Source organism: Mirounga leonina, unplaced genomic scaffold (genome assembly GCF_011800145.1).
Source record: "Mirounga leonina isolate KUSES-001 unplaced genomic scaffold, KU_Mleo_1.0 Mir_180, whole genome shotgun sequence".
Classification (NCBI taxonomy): Eukaryota; Metazoa; Chordata; class Mammalia; order Carnivora; family Phocidae; genus Mirounga; species Mirounga leonina.
This window is the reverse complement of record NW_023270469.1, coordinates 18,323,736-18,347,002: the sequence shown is the minus strand read 5'-3', so window position 1 is coordinate 18,347,002 and position 23,267 is coordinate 18,323,736. Positions and strand designations below refer to the sequence as shown.

Genomic DNA, 23,267 nt, shown 5'->3' with positions numbered 1-23,267 from the left:
CGTGGCACCGCTCGCCAGCATACCAGATACACGGATCAAATGGGAGTGTCACTCCCCATGTCCCAGAGCAGCAGGGCGCCCGACCCAGCTTTACTACCCTTCTCTCTGCTCTGAGACAGGTGGCAGGTGGTGGCAGAGCCACATTTAATTACCCTCATGCTCTTAGGAACACCTCGTCCCTGCAGCTGGGAGAATGAAAGCATCCCTCATATCCCATGAGGAAGTCAACCTATCCAACAGTCAGAAGGGTGCCAGGCAGGCGACAGTCCCCTGTGCCAAAGGGAGGGGCAGAACTGGTTACTGCTGTACCCAGGGCAAGTTCCAAGAAACTCTCCTCTGACTGAGCGGAGATCCGCCTGGATATCCCCTCACCAGAACATCCCCACCCAGGCCCTAAGGCTCCACAGGACTGGCCTGTCCCAGGAGACACAGGGCTTAGAGGGCAGCTTGCCTGTGTTTCCCTGCCACAGACCAGCCTGAGAACCAAGCAGCCCAGCCTCGCCCTGGGAGGCGGAGGCCACACCTCAGCTGCTGCCCTGCACTTTGACCTTGAACCAGCTCTTTCTCTCTCTCTCTTTTTTTTTTTAAAGATTTTCTTTATTTATTTGACAGAGACACAGCGAGAGAGGGAACACAAGCAGGGGGAGTGGGAGAGGGAGAAGCAGGCTTCCTGCGGAGCAGGGAGCCCGATGTGGGGCTCGATCCCAGGACCCTGGGATCATGACCTGAGCTGAAGGCAGGCGCTTAACGACTGAGCCACCCAGGCGCCCGAACCAGCTCTTTCTTGCCACCACAGTTATAGAACCTGCAGGTGGGAGTGGATCTGGGGCTGCGAGGAAGAGCTTTTCATTTTACCAAAGATGTGAAGTTTGCCCGGGTGTGAGTGAGAGAGGTAAAGTGGTCCGACATGGCCAGGTGCCAGGCAGCCCAGGCAGGGCCAGCTGTGGCGGTGAGCTTGCTCAGAAGCTGGCCCATGCCCGTGTCTGGCTCCCGGGCCCACGGGCCTGCACCGCTGGAGCGATCCCGTCAGCCCTGGATGCTGGGCTTCTGTTCTACATGCACAGACCTCTGGAGGAAGGACGCTAAGGAAAGCTGGAGCTCACCTGGATGGGGACAGGGCAGTTTTAGGGCCCCCAGTGGCTACTATTCACAGTGAGATTAAGCCAGGTCAGACTGGATCCTGGCTGGAGCATCCTGCCAGCTCCTCAAGGCCTCGAGCCAAGGCTATGGAAATACTCATTTTGCTTAGACTTAGGCCCTATGGCTGGGCTCACTGGATCAAGTCTCATTTGGGGCTATGAGCCATGCTGCTTTTAGCACAAAGTCTCATTTACTGCAGCTTATAGAAACTGGACTGAACGGCCCAGGCTAGAAGCAGAGTTGACCCATCCCATACCCATGACCAGCAGAGCCAAGAGGCTTGGGCCGGGCAGGAAGTGGCAGGAGCAGTAAGCATCCAGGCTGATCCTGTTTAGTACCCTCAGACCCATTTACCCAACCTGCTCAAGGGCTTGGCAGAACACGTACAGGGTAGGCAGTAACATGCCAGACTGAGCATGATCCGTCCTGTGGACTTGGGCCAGCCCCTGGGATAGGTGGTTACCTGCTCAGGGAGCCTCATAGCAGAGGCTAGGTCCCAATGATAGAAGCCAATGGAGAAAGGGGGTGAGACACGGAGCGTGGGCCAGGCCTGAAGGTTAACATTCCAGGACCCTCACTTCCCCCAGGCCTTGCCACAGGGTATCTGCCTCGGAGCCTACAGGGGTTAAGTGGGTGGGCAGGATGGGTGAGCTATAAGCCATGCCTTGGCTGCCTTAGGGCCCTGTGTGCTAGGTCATGTGTTGCAGCTCATCAATATTCCTCAACTCCCAACCCTTTAATCTCTAAGCTAGATACCGTGTGGCAAGGCCTGAGGGAATGGTGAGGGGCCCCCAAAGCAGGCTCTCTTGACCCTGACCACCACTTCCTGAACCGGGGGCCGGGCACACAGAGGCGTAGTTCAGGCATCCTTCAGTGAACATATGCAGGGATAAGAAGGAAACAACCAAAGACTGTATGGTGACAGGATAGGAGGAGCCAACACAGGTGTCCAGAGATTGGAAGCAAGCCCTTGGCCCTCACCCGGACCCAATTTCCCAGGTAAAATAAGAGAGTTGGATAAGGTTATCTCTAGGAGGCTGGCCGGCTCTGACATTCTCCACCCTGGTCAGGCCTAGATCACATTGACCCTTTACGACTCAGCCCCTAAGGGCCACTCAAGGGCTCAGGGTGAGTCTAGAGGCCTGGGTACCCACGGAGCAGCCTTGGCAGAACTGACAGCAGGTGCAGGGGAGGCCCGGGCTTGCGGAGCCTCTGAGCAGCCACCAGAGCAGGGGAAGGCAGGGAAGGTGGAGTTGCAACAGTGAGGACAGCAAGATAATTCCTCAGAGGGGAAAGCCCCATCTGCCAGCCACATGCAAAGCCTCAGATGAGGTTAAGGCCTGAAAAAAGCCGCTGCCTGAGTAGCCAAGGAGAGACAAGATCTGGGCAAGTGCCCAGGGCCAGGCCAGAGTTGGCCAGGAAAGCAGTGCCCAGCACGCAGTCAGGGCTGTTCCTCCACACACCCCCTTCCCCTGCCACAAGTCTGCCTGCCGCTCTTCAGGACCACTCAAGTTCCCAGGGGGGCAGCCCCAGTCCAGGCCCTCAAGCTACAGGGTGCTGGATGCAGAACAGCCAGAGCACGTGTCTGGCTACAGAACAGGAGCCAAACCTCCTAAGTGGCCCTTCAGAGTCTTGATCTTCCCGCCTCGAAAAGAGGAGGAAGGCCAGCGCAGAATAGCCAAGTAGGTGTTAGATGAGGCAGAAGCCGGGAAGGTCAATGGAAAGGTCCCCCAAACTGGGGTGCAGAGTGGAAGAGAAGAGTTGTCAGCCACCTGCTACCAACCCCTTTCCAGCATAGCTATGTATACCTACAGTGCCTCCAGAGTTTGGGGTGCCTACTTTGGACCTTTCCCAGAGTCACTCTACCCATGTGTACCTGTATGCATCCCCTAAAGTGCTGAAGGAGACTGGGAGAAAAGGAGTCTGTCCTGAGGATGAATCTTCCCTCTCCTGGAGGGACCAGGGCTGCCCGACAAGAGTGGAGGCCACGTGGGGAAGAGTGGTGCTTCTGGGAGTCTGGGAAGTATCCCGATCCCTCGGCAGCCTCAAACTCCGCTTGGAGCCCCGACGACCCCTGGTTCGTGGTGGGTACACTGTGCTGTAGCCATTGCTCTCAGAGCCACCTGCATGGCCCTGGCCCGGTGGGGGTGGGGGGTGGGGGGGGTGGGGGGTGAGGACAGCCTGATGGTTAAGGCTGGAGCAGCGTGTGCTCAGCACCAAGGCGGAGAGCCTCCGAGTATGTCCCCTGGCCTTCTCCTTCCCAGCCCAGGAAGCTGGGGCACAGGGAGGTGAGGACAAGAAGAGATGGACAGACAGGAGACACTGAGCCGTGAGTCCTGCTTAATCTGAGAAGGCCAACTAGGACTTGGGTGAGGGAGGTAGAGCCCAGACGGAGTCCCAAGGGACGGTGGCCACAGGCAGATGCTGTGCAGAGGTGAGGAGAGGCAGCCTGGCTAACTCACTAGCTCGGTCAGCCACACACCCCTCCCCAGCTCTCTCCAGCCCAGCGGTCATGGCACACCCCCTTGTGGCCACAGGGAGGATGGCTTTGTAAACTGCGAGGGGGTCCACTCTTCCTCCCTCCCTCTCAACACCCCCCTCCAATCTAATCCCTGCCTCAGATTTCTGGTCCCTATCTCCCCCCAGCCAGCGATCCCTGGGGGTGGAGGCTGCAGGCACCCACAAAGCCACACAGGAATGTGTCATACAGAGCAAGCAATAGGCCTGAGGTGAACATGAGTCTGGGAAAGCCAGAATGGAGACAACGTGGCCTTGAGTCTGGTCAGGAGGGACTGGTGGGTCTTGCATCACTGAAGACAGAGCCTGCTGAGGAGCAGGACTGGAGAGACCGCAGAGGAGGTGTGGCCATCCCCTACACTCTTGTTTCCCAGCTCAACCAGACCTTCCCAAGTCTCCAAAGCCCTTGATCCAGCTTTCTCCCCCACCCCTGCCCCTCTACCGCCTAATGCCGTATCTAAAAAAAGCAGGCGTGGGCATGCCTGGCTGCCTCAGTTAGTAGGGCAGGCGACTCTTGATCTCTAGGTTATGAGTTTGAGTCCCATGTTGGGTGCAGCGATTGCTTAAAAATAAAATCTTTAGGGGCGGGTGCCTGGGTGGCTCAGTCGGTTACGGCTCACGTCATGATTCCGGGGTCCTGGGATCAAGCCCTAAGATGGGCTCCCTGCTCAGCGGGAAGCCTGCTTCTCCCTCTCCCTCCCTGCCCCCCACCCCAGCCTGCTTGTGCACACGCACGCATTCTCTAACAAATAAAATCTTTAAACTTTTTTAAAGATTTTATTTATTTATCTGAGAGAGAGAGAGAGAGAGAGAGCATGCAAGGACCCTGGGATCATGACCAAAGGCAGCAGCTTAACCAACTGAGGCCACCTGGGCACCCCTAAATAAAATCTTTAAAAAAAAAAATCTTGAGGGGCACCTGGGTGGCTCAGTCGGTTAAGCATCCAACTCTTGATCTCAGCCCAGGTCTTGATCTCTGGGTGGTGAGTTCAAGCCCCATGCTGGGTTCCATGCTGGGTGTGGAACCTACTTAAAAAAACTAATCTTTAAAAATTTTTCAAAAAGCAGGTGCTTAATAACCCAGAAACAAGCTCATCTCTGACACGGCACACCCCTCCAGGACGGGGGCCTTAGCTTCTCCTCCCCTGTACACCAAAGCCTAGTCGTCTGCCAGCACCAACGCTGAGTCGTCCCTCATCTAATCATATAAATACTTACTGTGCATTCACTCTGGCTAGGTACTGTGCTGCTGAATGCTCACAGCCTGCAAGGGATTTCATTTCACGGGCGGGCAAATGAGCTTTGGGGTATTAAATCACCTGCTAAGCATCACACAGCTGGCCGGAAAGGAAGCCATGGTCTGCCTGATGCCCCACCTCACACAGAACTCAAGAAAGGTCCTGGCGACCCAGGGGGACCCTGAGGCTCCTGAACCGGAGCAGGCAAAGATGGTTTTATAGGAGAGGCCACTACTTCGTGTCCTCACACCTGTTCGCTCTGGATGCAGACCTTCTAACAAGCTGCAGTGTGTCTGACCGCTGAGCCCAAAGCACAAGAACAGCTACGAGGTAGAAAAAGGGTGTGGGGTGCTGTAGCAGGCACCCCGACTACAGTGGGGTGGGCAAGTGGGCAGCCTGACAGGGGGCCAGGAACGAAACTATCCGAAGCGGACTTGGGCTCTCAGGGACAGCAGTTCTTTGCATCTGAAGTCCAACAGCCCTGATGTGGGAGAAGCTCTGCTATGCTCAGTGTGTGCCAAGAAAGCAGGAAAGGGAGACTAGTACATTCTAGAAGGGTTCCGTGCAAAATATTTAAATTAAGATGTTGGGGCCTTTCCTTCTCTACCATCCAGAAACGCTGGCCACCCAGAAAGCCTCTCTTCAAGGGTCTTGGATGGCTCACATCTGCCGATTCGGAGGCCACCGCAAAAGGCCCTACCTACCTAGGCTTGGGTACAGTCACTGGCTCCACCTCAGAAACCAAGCCCAAGAAATCACTGAGTAAAATCCAAGAAAAAGTGTGTTATCACCCAGCAGAGCAAAGTCTGACGTGACCTCTGGGGCAGGGCTTGTGAAACAGGGGCTATCAGGTCCTATGCTAAAGTCTATACCCGCGCAAGATGTAATCAGGGAAGGAAAAGCAAGAAGCGGAAGCGGGGGCGGGGGGGGGGGCGGGGGCGGGGAGAGAAGAAAAGGGAAAGGTGGCCAGGTGAGAGGTGAGCAGGTGAGCTTTACCTGAACAGGAGCCCGGGGGTTCTGGCCTGGTCACCAGCCAGAGGTGTCCAGCCCCAGCCTGGGCCCTCAAGTAATCCCCTGGGTTGAGTCTTCAGGTATAAAAAGAAGGGGCGGGCGCCTGGGTGGCTCAGTTGGTTGAGCGACTGCCTTCGGCTCAGGTCATGATCCTGGAGTCCCGGGATCAAGTCCCACATCGGGCTCCCTGCTCAGCGGGGAGTCTGCTTCTCCCTCTGACCCTCCTCCCTCTCATGCTCTCTCTCATTCTCTCTCTCGCAAATAAATAAAATCTTTAAAAAAAAAAAAAGCAGCTTGGATTATTAAAAAAAAAGAGAGAAGGGGCTTGATGGGGGTTCCCTAAGACTCAGACCGGCCCTAGCAGGCTGTGAACCAAAATCTGGAAGTCAAATGTCCAGGGTCACCAGCAGAGGTCCCATCGTGGATGGCTGTTGGGTATGAGTAGCTTTTCTTGCATATCTATATGTTCTAATTTCCCTCGTTTTGCATATCTTCATCAGATGTCTTAAATTATAAACTATTTGTTCACTGCAAGAAATCCAAAGAGTACATAAAATAAAAAATGCACATATTCTCCTCCCAGCCTCTTCAATCCCTCCCTCCAGAGGCTGCCATCCATTTTAGACCACATGGTGTCTAGGCTTCCAAACACTTTTCCATGTGCACACAGTACTCTACTAAAGTGGGAATATATTAACAATATATTTTTAAATCAGTCCTTATAGAACTTCATGCTTTTGAGCACCTGTATAGTATTCCACTGTAAAGACAGACCGTGGTTTATTTAACCATACGCCTGTCAATGAATATTCTATTGGTTCTAACAGGCTGCGGTTCCGAACAAGGCTGATGTGAACATCTCTATACGTGCCATCTTGTGCTAATCTAGAGGGACACAATCCTCTAAGTGGGGCTACGGGGGCTACGGGGGCTACGGGGGCTACGGGGACGCAGAGTACACATGCATGCAATGTTTTAACAAAGTGGTGAAAACCTGTCCCCCACAAGGTCCACACTTGGAGTCACCCGTCCACCAACTTTACTTTTGGGAATTAAAAAAATATAGACGTTTATTCAAAAACAAAAACAAAACCCCCACCACGCCCAGTCATGCAGGAGAACGCACGGCAGGGATCATAGGGGAATCCCTGTGCCGCTTGCCAAATTAGGCTCCATGCCAGGTGTCCTGGTCAGAGCACACCTGTGTCCCCTTGGCCTGTCCTTAAAGCTTCTCTCCAGCCTCCTGGCAGGACTGGGCTTCTAAGGGAGACTTGCCCTGGCTGCCAGCCTACAGATGGCCGAGCGTGGGCAGAGATGCTGCCAGCCAGCCAGAGCGCTGCTGACTTCCAGTACCTTCAGTGCTACTTCCTCTGAACTCCAGGCCCACACAGCCGCCTCCCTCAGACACTCCGATTCAGCACATCTGAGACAGAACACCTCCTCTTCCGTCACCCCGTTCACACCCCAAACTGTCTCCTCTTCCACTGGTCCCCATCTCAGAAGCATTTCCAGCACCCACCCAGGCATTTAGGAAGACAGAAGCCTGACTTGTGACGCCTCTCATCCCAGTACCGAATGAAAACTGGCCCCACCTTGTGGGTCTCACCCCCTGAGCTGGTGCCTGACCCAGTCCTTCATCTCCCCCCATGCTGGTCCTGCGCAGGTTCGGCCCGTGTTGTCTCACCTGGAGAGCTGGAACCGCTGCGTGCCTCCAGCCTGGCTCCGCCTAAATCCATCCTCCAGAGCCTCAGACCAAGCTTCTAATGGCATCCTCCTCCCACCCCCACTCCCTTCCCAACCCCCTCCCCTTCATCTACCGAGGGACCAAGTGCGAGCTGGCTCACCACAGCAACACCTCTCTCCTGCCCCTCTCAAGCCTCCACCCCCACTCTGGAGCCTCGGCCTCTTGGGCAGCAGCAGCAAGGTGGAGACGAACAACGAAGGTATTAGGTGGCCACGGTCACCACCAATGATCCATGCCACCTGATCCATCACTGGGTATCAGGGGTCTCTTCATTCGGCGATGCCACCGCCCAGGACAATTGGGACAACATGGATCCTCGAACACCGAGGCGAAAATTTCAGGTGTATATGGGGCCAGGCTCTCATCGCTCAGAATCAAGGTGCTCGTTCCCTTTGATCTGCAGTGCAAACTCTCCCAGGTTATCACCTTCTGCACACTCTTCTCCCAATGCCCCCGAGCTCCTCTCTCTCTTGCTTGTGGCCAGTGGACTCTCAGGGCTGTGTTACCTCTTCCTTCAGAATACATCCGACTCTGAAGAATTTTGCACTGAGCTAAGCTCGTCTTCCTGTCCAAGCCACGGTCCTCTAACTTCAACTCACTAGAGTCTTCTTTGACCAACAAAATGCAATATAGGAAATAATTCCAGGCAAGACTATATACAGAAACTCTTCGACATTTCCCACACACCGGCCTTGATCTAACCCTAAGAATCTCTCCCTTCCCTTCCTTTGTTTGTTTTTTTAATCATAACATTCATCCCTCCTGAGCTGTGTCCAAGGCGCTCAAAGTCTTCATGAACCAGCCTGATGCACCTATCCATATTCAGCCCCTGTATGTCCCTGACATGTGTTCTATTCTCTCTTCCCAGCTCCTGAAGCTCCTTGGACACTCTATGATGTTTCATGTTTCTGAGACGATAATGCCATTCCTTCTTCCCACCTCCTTGGCCTGGTTGACTTCTTTTGGTAACAGCTTTACTGAGACATAATTCATATGCCATACAACTTTCCCATTTAAAGTGTACAATTCAATGGGTCTTAGTATATTCACAGGATTGTGTGATCATCACCACCATCAATTTTAGAACCCCAAAAAGAAGCCCCATACCCTTTTACCCCACCTGCTCCCATTCCCCTAAAATTTACCTTGTGCCTACTATACATTCGATGTTGTCTGCCCATTAGACAGGCACACTTACCCTGCAGGCAAGACCTGCATGACATGTTTTCATTACCCATTCAAGGCCCAGCGTGGCGCCTCTCAGGAGTGACCATGGCAAGAGCAGCAGGCTTCCCTGACTGTTCACTTGGCACCGGGCCCTGTGCTTACACTTTGTACACATCTCAAAGAGATGCTCCTAACATTTCCGACTGTACAGCTGAGGACAAGCGACCTGCCCAACGTCACGAAGCCAATAAGTGGCTGAGCTGGGTTAGTTGACCAGTGAGCTCTGTTCCGTCTATATGTCATCTCTGCCCATACGCTCCATGCACTGCTCTCACCTTCTAGTCCCACTCTCCTCTCTTCTCATTAAGGTCATCACAACCTTTGAATGGCAAATCCAACTGAAAAGCTGTCTGACTTTATTTCAATCTCTTGGCTACGTTTGGCATTCATTACCCCTTCTTTTTCAGGTTCTCTGCTGGGGCTGCCCACCTCTCAGGGGGTGTCTTTCACCTTTTTGGCAGGACCCCTTGCTTAACTGGACCCTTTCCTGGGGGAGGGTCTCATCTTGAGCCTCTACTCTTCTGACTCTATGTTCCCTCTTGGAGGTAGCAGCCACACTTCTATCCTGATTCCCAAAATTGTCTACCAAGCTCAGACTCACTCCCGAGCACCAAAAATCACCTCTACATTGCCACTCAAATGGCTCACAGAACCCTCAACCCCATTCTTCTCATTCTTTCTCCAACCTTCTCTTCTGCATCATTTCACTCTGCCACCGACATGGTTGCCTACACCAGAGATGAGGACGTAGGCTTTGACTCTTCCTTCCTCCTCAGCTCCTTATCCAACCCCTCAAGTCCTATCACTTCCTCAAAGAGATGCTATTCATCCCACGATGATCCTTGCCCATTCCAAAGGCAAGCTGTCATCACCTCTAACCTGGATTACTTATAATACCCTGCAAGTTGTTCTTCCCACTAATGGTGTGGCCCCCACTTCCAATCCCCTTTTCACACTGCAGGTGCACTCTAAAGTACAAGCCCAATAGTTTTACTCACCCATCCCCTCACTCAGGACAAAGCACTTCCTCTATGGCTTTTGCAATCCTTCAAGACCTGATCTCTAACTCTTCCAGCCACACTCCTTGCAACACCACAGTTAGTGCTGAATGACTTGCCACTCCTGGAGGACATCATCCACCACTGCATCTGCAGTTTCATGTGACTGGTGATTGGCCAAGCCCAGCCTGGAGTCTTGCTTTCTTCTTCCCATAAGAGACAGTCTCTTGTGAAAAAATGTTGAAATGCAGAAGGAGATGTTGTAATGAAAAGAACACAAGCAACTCAGAACGGAAAGGATAAAGTGTTCTGGAAGACAGCCAGCATACCATACATGTGAGCCCTTCACCATGGTCCCTGAGCATCTAATTTGCTGGCTCTCCCCCTCCTGAATGTTAATTATATTTCTTTACAACAGAAAGAGATGTCTTGACTGGCCCCATTGTCAGGTAGAGCCTCCGTTCCAAATTAGGAAGCTAGCATCAGCCCAATTGTGGCTGCATTATCCAGCTAGCCATATGCTTTTCTCTATTTTCTATGTTTCTGAGTAAGAAGAGAGCTAATCCACAGAAAAATCCTGGAAACAATGACCAACCCGGTAGCAATGAGAACACCTTAGACTCATTATGATCTCTAAATACCATTTTCCAATAAAAAGAACCAGGTCTCCTAAGAGAAATGAGGACTCTAGGTCTGGGTCAGGAAATGTGTAAGATAAGATTAGAACATACTGTTATCTCCAAAGTAAGGAAAGCTCTCAAAGGCTACAGGATTGTGTCAAAAAAGACTCAATAGCCTATTGAATAAGCTCCCACTGGCCAAGGGATAATTTGAGCATCAATAAAAAGATTAAAAGACAAAAATATATCAAAATCCGTATGTGCATTATGATACTATACCAAGAAAAAGAACAAACCTCATTAGTCCTCTCTAGGATTTTGGAGAACCAACTCATTATTTTGAAAACTGATAAATATAGGAAAGAATCAAGCATTTATCCTACCTCACTTATACAGACTGTATTTTAGGGTAACAAAGTGGTTGATTAGTGGAAGTTTCCTAGTATAGAAATATTCAAGGGGCACCTGGGTGGCTCAGTCATTAAGTGTCTGCCTTCGGCTCAGGTCATGGTCCCAGGTCCTGGGATCGAGCCCCGCATCGGGTTCCCTGCTCTGCGGGAAGCCTGCTTCTCCCTCTCCCACTCCCCCTGCTTGTATCTCTCCCCCTCTCTTGCTGTGTATCTCTCTGTCAAATAAATAAATAAAATCTTAAAAAAAAAAAAAAGAAATATTCAAGCTAGCAATCAAAGAAGGAAACATAGAATTAGAATATCACCATTTTGCAATACCTAATGAAATAATGATTCTAGGCAATAAATGTCAATGATTTCTTATGTCACAAAAAGAGAAACAACTAGACGTTATGTGCCTCCCAATGGGAGTACAAAATCACCTATTAAATACTCTTTTTTCAAAAAAAAAAAAAAATGAACTAGAATCTAATCAAGCCTCTACATCTAACTACCAATTTACAGGAAAAACAAGGGATAGAGGAACATGTCCAACTATATGGCAAGGATGTAGCAAATTCAGCAAAATTGAAATGGAGGGAAAATCCATAAATCAAATGACCCAGTTTCTTCAATAAGTAAAAGGAAAAATAAGAGAGACAAAAAACCTATATATTAAAAGACCTGAGATAGCATCAACCAGCTAAAATGTATGGATCATATTTGGATCCTGATTGAAACAAATCATATTTAAAAAATTTGAGATGATCAGAGAAATCTGAACACTAAATGGATAGTTGATGACATTAACAAACTATTGTTGTTTCTTTTAAAGGAGGAATAATAGCTTTGCGGTTATTTTTTAAAAAATTAGTCATGACCTTTTTCAGAGATATTGAAATATTTATAGCTGAAATTATGCGTTGTCTGGGATTTACTTCAAAATAATTCAGGAGTTGGGAGGTAAGTGGAGCTATTTATTGCAACAAGATTGATAATTGTTGTAATGACAAGAACTGATCATTGTTATAGTTACGTGATTATTACTTACAGATTCGTGATACTATTCCTTCTAATTTGTATATATCTGACAGCATCAGTTTGAAATAGTTTTAAAGAGGGCGCCTGAGTGGCTCAGTCAGTTAAGCGACTGCCTTCGGCTCAGGTCATGATCCTGGAGTCCCGGGATCAAGTCCCACATCGGGCTCCCTGCTCTGCGGGGAGCCTGCTTCTCCCTCTCCCCCTGCTTGTGTTCCCTCTCTCGCTGTGTCTCTCTCTGTCAAATAAATAAATAAAATCTTAAAAAAAAAAAAAAGAAATAGTTTTAAAGAGGAAGGGAAAAATTGCTCTTAGGCTGAACGCAGGGTCAAAGCTAAGAATTGAGGCTCAGAACTATGGGAATGCCTGAAATACCTGCTTGGCTCACTTAAAAAGCCCAGGAGTGGGGCGCCTGGGTGGCTCAGTCCTTAAGCGTCTGCCTTCAGCTCAGGTCATGATCCCAGGGTCCTGGGATCGAGCCCCGCATTGGGCTCCCTGCTCGGCGGGAAGCCTGCTGCTCCCTCTCCCAAATAAATATAAATATAAATAAAATCTTAATTAAAAAAAAAAAAAAAAGCCCAGGAGCTGGCACACAGTAGGCCTTTAGGAAGTGTTTCTTGAATGAGCAAACAAACATCTGGACATCAAAGTAGCACTACATATGCTCCTAATGCCTGAAATACATCCAACAACCCCAAATTTGGCAAGCCTTTGCGGAAGGTGGTGCTCCATACCATCACTTTCACCAGTGTCACCCTCAGTATGTAATTACATATTTAGTCTACTTTAAAATCACAATAACGGGGCACCTGGCTGGCTCAGTCAGAAGAACATGCGACTCTGGATCTTGGGGTTCGAGAGATTAGTTAAATAAATAAAACTTTAAAACATAACAATAACAGCCACTAACACACTGACTCAACACTTGCAATGTGCCCAATCCATGCTAAGTGCTTTATATGAATTATCTTGTTTAACCTTCATAACCGGCCCTTGAAGTAGGTGCCATTATTATTACGATTTTACAGACGATAAAACTCTGGACGGAGAGGTTACGTGGCACAGAGCCATGAAGTAGTAAGCCCATATTTGTAACTTTTACGTTACACTGATCTCTTACCGTCTTCCCCCTGCCCACACTGACCTCCACCACCGGATTATGAGGGTCAAGAGAACATCATTCAACAAAATATCTCAGCTCCTATCACAATGCCTGGCATAAAATAGGTGCTTCATAAGTATATGCTGGATGAATGAAAACATTCTAAGTAATACTGTATGATTTCTCTTTGTGTATCTCTGACCCACCTCATCTTCCCCACAATTTCCAGCACAAGACTCAGCCCCCAGGAGGTACTCTACATATCCAGAAACACTCAGAGTTAAAAAGTGCTTTTGTGACCACCCAACTCTGTCCCCTCAGTTAACCAAAGGATAGGACCTCTCCAGGTTTTTTCTCCTACCTCTGAGTATAAACAATCAAGCAAGATGGACAATGGAGAACATATGAGCTTTGGAGGTCCTAAAAGACTGAGTTCTAGCAGAAGAGGTCAGTAGCAGATGCCCTGCTGGAGTGAGATTCAGGGAGGAAGGCCCGGGGTGTGGTGGAGGGTATGCATTTGCCCTTCCTTGAAGAACACACCCTCTGCCCAGTGCCCTGTGCCTTCTGGGAACTATCCAAGACCTGAAACATCTTTGGAAATCTTGTCACTTCAGGACATACTTACAGATCTCACTAGGGACCAACGGCTTCCTTGGTCTCCCCTCCCCTCTTTCCTTTCCCCTGGAGATAGGGAAGCAAAAAAACACCCAGCAACAAAGGCCTCTGGTGTCATCTTCCAAGCAGCAAAGGACTTTCTGTAGAGGATAATGGGGTTTCTAGTCACTCCTGCTTCTGGCTATCCCCAGCCCCTGAAAGTCTTGAGCATCTCCAGCATATAGGGTCCCAAGAATCCCAAACCCTATGTCAAGAAACTTCTAGGAAAATAGCACAGACAACCACAGGAGCTGTAACTGGGTGGAGGGGATAACATTCTAGTCTAGCATGATCACAAGGGGGTGCTATTGGGGCTGGGCCTTGAAGGGTGGGAATCACTGGGCTTCGTGGGGATGAGACGGATACAGAAGGAATGGCAGGTGCAATGTAGTGAAAGCAAGAACTAACATTTATCTAGCATATACTCTGTGTTCGTTGCTGGGCTAAGTGTTTATATATAAAAGCTTGTTGATATCTCACCTTAGAAACAGGGGATGACAATATACCAGATGAAGAATCCAAGGGCCCAGAGGTGTTAAATAACTTGTCTAAGGTAATCCAGTAATTGGTAATCCAGGGCTGGGATTCAGACTGATTTTTCCAACCCCAGGGTCCACCATACTATGTGCACCAAGAATTGGGGCGGGGCGGGCGAGACGGTTTGTGTGAGGGAAAGGAGTAAGTGTAGAAGAGCAAGGGAATCCTTGAATGTGACCCTAAAGGTCTAGATGGGGTGCCACAAGGCAGGCCATGTGCTGAGCTGTGTTGCAGGAGGAATGGCCTAACACATTTATGGAGGATAATGGTGGAGGGGTTGCTGGGAAGATGGAACCTGGTGCCCCCAGAAGCTCTACAGGAGGAGGAAGGACAGGCAGCAGCACGAGTGAGGAAAACCTAGAGGAGAAACATTACCAAATGCCAGTTGGTAATCAATGGTGTTCACCTTCAGATTTAAGCAAAGAAAGATCTCCAGTCCCAGTCAGTCCACAAAACTCGTATTAAATGCCAACTGTGTGCCAGGCCCTGCCCTAGGCAGCCTCCCTCTGTTTCTCCTCCTTTTCCCAGTGAGGAAAACCAGGTTGCTGGCAGGCTCCTACAACTCGGCACCCTAAGGTGCTCTCCTCTTCTTCCCATCTCCACTCTCATAAGGCAGACAAACAGCTTTTCTCGGATGTTTATGTTAAACTCATAAAGTCCAGAATTCCTGCATTTTAACTTCAATAAGTTTTAAAATTTAAAAGTATTTATTTCCACTTTACTGGTCTAGCTTACAAGATAAACAATAACTTATTTTTAAAAACTAAATCCTCTTTTAACCTCAGTAAGTTTTTTTAAGCACTGGAATATGCTTTAATTAATATTCTAAAAAAGAAAAACACTGGAAAAGTGAACCCCAATAAGTTTTTGATGAGAAAATTTTCTCCAGAGGGCAAATCGTCTCCCACTCCAGCTACCAACCATGGAGCCAAAAGTACCTCTGCTCAAGGGTATCTCTCGAGGGTCAGAAATGGGAACTTACATCCCAACCACAATGCCCTTCGTGATCACCAGGGGAAGTGGGGACTCAGCGACATCTCTAAATCAGTAAATCTGATGCAGCTGTGCCTCAGGTAGTCAATCTTAGTTTGGAGCTGAAGAAAGGGGAACTTAGCTTCTCATTCTTGTGCTTTTAAAAAAAAAAAAAATCCTGTTCCAACAGACAACCTTCTCACTGAGGAGGTGGGATTTATTAGCCAAATACAACTTGGCCTTGGAGGGCAACCTCTTGCTCTCCGAAATCACTGACTTCAGGAAACTCTGCTCAGCCAGTGGTTCGGCGATGGGAGCAAACTCTCACTAGGCTGGCTCAGCAATTCCCCAGGAAGGTTCACCCCGCCGGCCAAGACTAAGAGACAGCGATCCCAGATGCCTTGGTGCATGTTGGGCGGGAAGCCGGGGGCTTTTCCGCTTAGGTTCTCTAAGCGTTGCCACGGGGCCGTTCTTTGACTACGTCAGGGTAAAGAGGTTTGTATGGGCACTTCTCGCACCACCGATTAACCACGCTCGAGAGACCCTCTTTTTCAAACTATACGACAAGCATAAGGGGGGAAGAGGCGGCCCCAGCAGACGCTAACCACTGCGGTTCTAAAAGCCTTGGTTGCGTCTGGGCCCGTGCGGAGCCGCATCTGGAGGGAGATTCCCTTCCGGGGCGCCCGCCATCAGCCCCTGGATTCCCAGCAAGGCCTCTCAAGCCCTTCGAGAACCCCCGCCTCCGGCTTCCCCGCCCAGATCTCGGAACCCTCAGGCCCGGGCCAGTCTCTTTGCCGGCCTTTCAAGGCCCAGCCGCCCGGCCCCGCGGCTCACCCTCGAGCGTCTCGCACTGCACCAGATTGAGGTAGTCCGCCTGGCTGAGCACCCCCGCCTTCAGGCCGCGCACCAGTCCCTCCAAGTAGCCGTTGTCCACGTTGAAGTAAAGCTCCGGGAAGAACGACATGGCTGCGGCGGGGGAAGCGAGATCGGAGAACCCCGATCGCCGGGTGGAGAGCTCGTTCCAAGATCAGCTGACTCGGCGCCAGCCGCAGGCTGTCAAGCGGGTCAGGTGATGCGCGAGCGCCTCACGTGACCACAATGGGGCGGGGCTCTGAGTGGCGCCCGGCTTCCGGGTGGTTTCGTCCGAAAGCATTGCGCAGGTGTGGGCCCTCTGGCGCCTGCGCGACTAGGGTAGGCGTACCTCTCGCTACCAACTTGGAGTGTCTGAGGCCGGCCGCGTGGTGGCGCACGTGGCCGCGGGGATTCGATTGGGCCTTCTAGCTTTACAACACCCTCTGGGTTAGCGGGCACCGAGGCGCAGGCCGAGTAAAGATGGGAGTGAGCGGTGCTTCTTATGCTTGGAAATATTCCAGACTGTTGAGTCAGTCTTCCCCCGAAGGGAACTACGGTTCGAGGGGCAGGCTTCGCCGAGGTCACAGGTCGAGTTAGCTGCAAGCAGGCCCTGGAGCCTAAAGCTTGCTGGCCAGCCAGGAGTTACAGCCCTTGTATGCACTGCGCGCTGCACCCGCATTTATTGTGCAAGATTCTGGAGGGCTGGAGCCCGGCCCTTCCGCCTCCCCACCGACGCCTAGCACCGTAAGAGCATGCATGTAAGTGATTCAGATGATGGGTAGCCTAGACCCTTGGGAAGGGGTGTGTGTGATTTCTTGGCTTGGCCGCAACCCCATCCCTACCGTGACTTCCATGACCTCCCGCCTCCGACGGCCACGTTCGAAATAACGCCACAGCCTTGGGGTTGGTCCCAGCCTTTATTCGCTACCCCGTGTACAGCCCCGACCCCGACGTCGGCCCACTAGGTACGGCTGCAGGGGTTCATGGCAGTACCCAGCTTGCGGCAGTAGCAGAAGGCGTTGAAGAAACGGCAGTAGCACGTGGCACATGGGTCGCAACATGGTACCTGGTGTCCCAGACAGGATTCATGCAGCCTTACGCAGCGACGCGGGGAGCGTGGCTCCCGGCCCTCCGGATCAAGTACCTACAGGAGTGAGGGAGCAGGACTGCAGGCATGGGCCTCTGAATGCGGGTCCAGGGATGTCACCTGCCTCAATGCAGGCAGGATGGCCACGGAGCATGGAGAGAGTAGTCTGCAGTATCACCCCAGGTGAGGGGGTCATGAGGTGGAGAGAGGGGCTTCTGCCTGATGTCCCTTCCCAAAGCCTGTGGTCGTCCCCCTTTTCCTGGGCAGTTACCTCTGCCAAGGCCTCGGCCTCCTGCAGCCGAGCTTCTTCTGACTGTTCTGCAGTTGTCCTTTTCAGCGAGGACTGTAGGCCCAGGCCTGGAACAGATGATGTGAGGGCAGAACCCCCTCCATCCCCATGCATAAAACACCCACCTCCGAGGCCTGGGACTGGGAAGGGGGAAGGAGGGCTCATATCCCGCAGGATACTTTGTGGCCAGAAGGTCTCCAGGTTCCACCCAGCTCCACCCCTGCCCATACTGACCTGGGAGCTCTGGGAACTGGGCCTGGTCAGGCCTTCTGATGCCTTCCATGGGGGCCAGGCCCATCTGGGCCCCCTGCATGGGGGGCAGTGCCAGCAGCAGGGCACAGCTGAGCAGCACTGCAGGAAGCATGACCTGGCCAGCAGTAAGACACACCACTTAGTCCTTCCTCATCCTTGATGCACCCTCTAGGTGCCCTACCCCAGACAGAGACCTCCCAGAGGTCAGGAGTCTCTGCCCAACCAGAGGACTTACCTCTGCTTGCTGGATCCTTGCCTGGAGAGTTTCTGGCCACTCCGGCGCCCTCAACTTATATGGCAGGGTCTAATGAATGCCCCACACGTGACTGCCGCCTGCAACCAGGACATAAGGGGCCCTCCCCAGAGGGTGGGGGCACAGCTCAGGCCTCTCTCCCTGAAACCTGCGCTTTTGGATGCTCTATAAGAGGTGTGCCCATCTCCAATTTGGGGGTGAGGTCCCCAGGTGCCAAAGTTGGGGAACAAGACAGGGTACCCAGAACCCCCAAATTTCTACAGGACAGGGACCTGGGTAGGGGTGGGGAGGTTGGACAGGCAGGAACCATTAGCAGTAACAAGGCAGGCAGCCCTGAGATCTTAATTTAATTTGTGGCCCCAGAGATGCTCACTCAGACCCTGTGTGGCATGTTGTTTCCTTTGCTTCCAGGAACTTTGGTCAAGGGCATTGAAGAGGGTGATGGGCCAGTGGCCAGAGTGGGGTGCAGACTTAGATCCTGGGGTTTTTTTTTGAAGGGAAAAGGGAGGGGAGAAGCCCACTTAGCCAAAACCAAGCCCTCCTGCCTCCATCCCTAGTCCTTCCTCCCCTCCCCTTTGTCCCTCCAGGCTTCTCCAAGACCCCCACCCCTGCTCCTTCTCCCAAACCCTTTTCCGCCCGGGGTTCCTGGAAGCCAAGGAGGCAGAACGGACTGTTCCCTGGGTGGGCGAGCAGCTTCAAAGTAAAAAGCTTTCAGGCTGCCTGTCTCATTAGTGCTAATGGCTGTTGCCTTCCGCCCTGTGTTGTCAGGCCTGTGCCCACGCCTGGTCTCATCAGCACGAGGCCAGGGTGAAGACTGCCCTTTTGTGAAGGTGGGAGGACACACAGGACCCCACCTGCCCCTGCCTTCCCTCTCCCCTCTGGAGGACTCTTTAACACACCCTTGCCCGTCAGGGAAAGGGGTACAGGCTGAATTACCTTCAAGACCTCAGTGTACAAATTGAGCTGCCTGAGACAGTAGGAAGATGAGGCTGTTGGGGTTTGCAGTCCAGGTTCACACAGGCTATTCTGCCCAGGACGAGGCCCGAGGAATTCCTCCCAGCAGCGGGTGGAAACCATATGTTGTCATCTGACAGCCTTTGGCCTTCAGCACCAACAGTCAGTCTCGGGGTTCAGTTGCATGGGGAGGGGCCACTCTGCAGATTGTGGGGCTGTGGCAACTCCATTCACAGACGGGCACTGATGTCTGTTCTGATATCAGGCTAGCACTGGCCTCACTTGTGGTTGGCCCAGGAACTCAGAGGGTCACATACTACTGCCCAGAGGGAGGAGGCTGGGGAGTGAGGGAAAGCCTCTCTAAGGAGGTGGTCCCAGGATAATCCAGCAAAGGGCCATCCCCGTTTCTCCCCTGACAATGCTACTAGCTATTTTGGTGACAAATAGCCACAAAGTGGACCTGGTGTCAAAGCCTCCCTGGCAACTGACATTGACCTTCCTTCCCCAGAGGCTAGAGCTGGGCCCCGACGTCTACCCCAGGGCCTTCTCATCTCAGGGTGGTGCAGGGTGAAGGTATCAAGCAGTAGATATGCTTCCATCTTGGTGGGGCCAGTGGGGGTTCAAGAAGGGCAATGCAGGGGCGCCTGGGTGGCTCAGTTGGTTAAGCGACTGCCTTCGGCTCAGGTCATGATCCTGGAGTCCCGGGATCGAGTCCCGCATCGGGCTCCCTGCTCGGCGGGGAGTCTGCTTCTCCCTTTGACCCTCCTCCCTCTCATGCTCTCTGTCTGTCATTCTCTCTGTCTCAAATAAATAAATAAAATCTTTAAAAAAAAAAAAAAGAAGGGCAATGCATCAAATGTACCTGAGGCACTTTCCCCAAATCCCTGGCCCCTGGCCCCATCCTTGGAGATTCTGGCTGAGGAGATGGAGGTGGGGAGCAGAGACTGCAGGTGGATTTTGGAAAGGTGCCCCAGGTGAGTTGAGGTGGAGGCTGTGAGCACTTGGCTGGGCCTGATCGGCATCCATGCTAAGAACAGTTCATGTTTGGAGGTGGTGGGAGTGCTCATCCCATCCAGGCGCTCAGTGTCTGCTCATCTACAGAGCAATGACTGTCTTCCCCTGTGTGTGTGCGGGGGATGACATGGGCAGTGATGGACAAGGGCTGAAACACTCCCAGGGGCAGCCCCGGTCCCTAGTCAGGTCCGGTGGGCAAGACAGTCGAAAGCACCAACCATCAAAACACAGTAGGATGATGAGAGAAGTAGAAATGTTGGCTATTTGATGACATTAAGGAATAATTGTTAATTTTTTAAGTTGTGATAATGGTTTTGTGGTTCCAAGTAGCTTTTTTTAGAGAAATATAATGAAGTATTTACTGATAAAATGATGTGAAATAATCCAAGGGAGGGGGAATAGCAGGACATGATATAGATGAAATAAAATTGTTCATGAGTTGGTAATTTGTTGAAATTGGGTGATGAATTCACGGGCTTCGTTATCCCATGACTGCTATCCTTGTGTAGGTTTGAAAATCTTCATAATAAAAATTAAAAACAAAGAGAATTACCTGAAATGAAATGGGATAAATGCTTTGGTAGAAAAATGCCCCAGGAGCTTGTAGGACTAGGAGGGGCATCTACCCCAGCTGAGGGAGGAGCAGGAAGTTGGCTGGGGAAGGCTTTCTGGGAGAGGAAACTTTTACTCATTGATGAAGCTTGAGTAAGAGTCAGGGGTGGAGCCACACTAGGGACAATGTAAGTTTTCTGGACCCATGATTGGCACATGGTTTACCGAGCTGCCTAGTTCTACAGCTTAACACTGGTACATGCTCTGCTCCAAGCCTGGTTCCCACCGGACGAGCCCCAGCCTGTTGAGCAGTCAGTAGACGCTTTTCTCCCCCTTCCCCGACCCGCCCAGGGTCAGAGAGTTGGCTACTCCCAGAGTTGATTCAGTCAGTGAGTCAATCAGCAAACATCTAGAGCCACCTCTACATTGTATCACTGCTGTGAGTGTGCACAGGCTCAGACTCATAGCCTCATAGCCTCATAGCCACAAGAGCCCAGGAGCTCTCCTGCCACCCAGCTGCAGTCCAGAAATCGACATTTGTTTATATCCTTTCCCACCCTGTCCTCCTGCCCTCCAGCACTGTGTCACCACTGAATTAGCCCAAAACATTGCCTGTGGGTTTCTGGTCATAGCTCTTCCTCTATATCTATGTCCATATCCATATCTATATCTGCATCTCTATCTAAAGTGAAATTTCCGTTGACTTATCAAATTTTATTTGTTTTTGCAAATAACCAATTTTTGGCCCGATTTATCAAATTTTGTTACAATTAAGTTTCTGCCTTCCTACGATTTTCTATTTCCCTTGGGTTTGTTGATCCTTACATTTATCTTTCCTCCCGATGAACGCAGCTGCCTACAGTTGGTAGTGTATAAAAGCTCCCCGCCCCCCCAGCCCGTTTCATCTGCTAATAAGTATAAATACTACGGGGGTGATTTTACTGGTCAGGAACTGATGTTCCCAGGATCATGCTTGTTGACAAAAAGACCTTCAGAAATGTTCTTCGCGTTGGATTTGGGAGACCTGGGGGGAGGCAGTGCCTACTTGGTGAGGCTAGGGAGGGACCCAAACGTAGGGACCCTGACTTCAGGGAGAGGAAGAGGAGAATGTAGTTGCTCTGTGCGGGAGATCAAGTATGAGGACAAGGAGGGGGGTTTGACCCCGACCTCTCCCCCTTTCCCTCCTCAAGGTAGTCCTCACCTCCAAGGGCACTGTTCCTACTTTGTCCAGCAGGGGGCAGCAGAGCACCCACTGGCTCTCCCAATCCAACTTTGTTCTGAAAACCAGACCCCCTCCCAGCACACTGCCCTTGCCCCTGTGGCTCATCTGTAGGACTTCCAAAAGGCAGAGGTTGCCTGGGGAGGTGTGGTCCCCTCAATTATCCGGGGAGGGGGAATCAGGATGGATGGGGGTTATTTCAGGCTGCTGTCTTGAGCCCTAAGATGGGAGGGATTCCTCCGTGATCAGGTGATCCTAGAAGAGAGAGTCATGTTTGCTGCCTGAAGGCCGAATGCCAGCCCTTGCCATTCTCCCATTCATGCAAGAACAATTTGCTGAGTGCCTGCTACATGAAAAGCGTTATGCCAAGGCTTCCAGACTTGGAGGGTAGGTCAGAGGCTGTGGTGTCCTGAAACTCCTGATTTTGAGGTCAGACAGGCTTTGTGGGCTTTCCTGCTGCAGTGAAAGTGTAGAATGGAGCCAAACCAAGGGAAGGTGGAGCAAGGTACAGAGATAGCTGATGGAGAGACTGCAAGGGGGCTCAGGCCCAGAGACACCTTTTACCCTCAGGCCTTACTCTAACTCCCAGTCCCCCCTCCCCCTACCATCCTCACTTTCAGTGCTGGAAGTGGGCCCTTCATTAAGGGTCCCCAGAGCAACTGAGCTATGGCTGGAGTGTTTAGAGGAAATTTCACAAAGGCCCAGGGGTGCCAAAGACAAGTAGGCCCAGCTAGTCTGGTTCATAGGATGTGGCTTGCAGTCTGGGTGCTTGGGCCCTGCCGGTATGGCAAAGGCCATCCTAAACTCCAACCCCAGGCCCCTCTGAAGACATCTACAACCCAGCGTCAACTGCCAGATGCCTGCAGAGGTAGCCAGTCCTTTCTCCCATCTGCCAGGCTCCACCTTTCAGTGTGAAATATTCTGTTTCTAGGGGGGTTGCAGCACATCACCTTCTGTCTCAGGGTGATTTCTAACTGTCAGCATGTTCAAACAGGCAGACATCAGCCTCCGCACTCACAGGAAGCCCACACAGTGTGGTGAGGGGATTGTTCCATTCCAGGTGATGAGAGGACCCCAGAATTTAAAGATTGGTTATTTGTTTATTTATTTATTTATTTATTTAATTGACAGAGAGAGAGAGAGAGCGCACAAGCAGGGGGGAGCGGCAGGCAGAGGAAGATGAAGAAGCAGGCTCCCGGATGAGCAGAGAGCCCAATGCAGGGCTGGATCCGAGGACTCTGGGATCACGGCCTGAGCCAAAGGCAGATGCTTAACTGACTGAGCCACGCAGGCATCCCGAGAGGACCCCTGAATTTTACAGGATCTCTGGGTAAGGGCACTTTGAGTCCCCATCAACTCTTCACAGAGGCATGGCACTGTTGGGCTGGGAAGGGAGTGCCCAGGATGTCCCCTTCATTGTTCCTAATCTATCCCCATAGAATGGAGCAACCCAACTCCCTGGGGATATTCAGTGGCTCAGCTAAAGCCCGGGAACAAAGGTGTTTTCACAACAGGAACCGTTGGGCTACCTAGGAATGATTCTTATCCTAGGAATGACTCTTTCTTTCTTTCTTTCTTTCTTTCTTTCTTTCTTTCTTTCTTTCTTTC

General features: G+C 51.4%; 2 protein-coding genes across 2 annotated transcripts in view; both read right to left on the bottom strand.

The window, feature by feature from the left end:
• ATP6V0D1 (ATPase H+ transporting V0 subunit d1) overlaps nucleotides 1-16,262 on the bottom strand; it is a 38,173-nt gene extending 21,911 nt beyond the window's left edge. The window contains exon 1 of the mRNA XM_035024984.1: nucleotides 16,022-16,262. Within this exon, the coding sequence (XP_034880875.1) occupies nucleotides 16,022-16,151 (130 nt within the window). The 5' untranslated portion in view covers nucleotides 16,152-16,262. The remainder of the gene's footprint in view (nucleotides 1-16,021) is intronic.
• Nucleotides 16,263-16,360: 98 nt separating this feature from the next.
• Nucleotides 16,361-17,988, bottom strand: AGRP (agouti related neuropeptide). Its single transcript, XM_035024985.1, has 4 exons — nucleotides 17,903-17,988; nucleotides 17,650-17,782; nucleotides 17,398-17,483; nucleotides 16,361-17,183 (listed from the first exon to the last, which is right to left on the bottom strand). Exons 2-4 carry the CDS (start codon nucleotides 17,777-17,779, stop codon nucleotides 17,001-17,003), a joined length of 399 nt encoding a protein of 132 aa, XP_034880876.1. The 5' UTR covers nucleotides 17,780-17,782; nucleotides 17,903-17,988; the 3' UTR covers nucleotides 16,361-17,000.
• Between the last annotated feature and the right edge of the window lie 5,279 nt (nucleotides 17,989-23,267).

What these genes read in the sequence shown, in the direction of transcription:
- AGRP (XM_035024985.1), bottom strand. Translation starts at nt 17,779, where the DNA reads ATGCTTCCTGCAGTGCTGCTCAGCTGTGCCCTGCTGCTGGCACTGCCC. An exon ending in CCAGTTCCCAGAGCTCCCAG is followed by an intron (nt 17,484 to 17,649) that starts GTCAGTATGGGC and finishes CATCTGTTCCAG; the next exon opens with GCCTGGGCCTACAGTCCTCG. An exon ending in AGGCCGAGGCCTTGGCAGAG is followed by an intron (nt 17,184 to 17,397) that starts GTAACTGCCCAG and finishes TCACTCCTGTAG; the next exon opens with GTACTTGATCCGGAGGGCCG.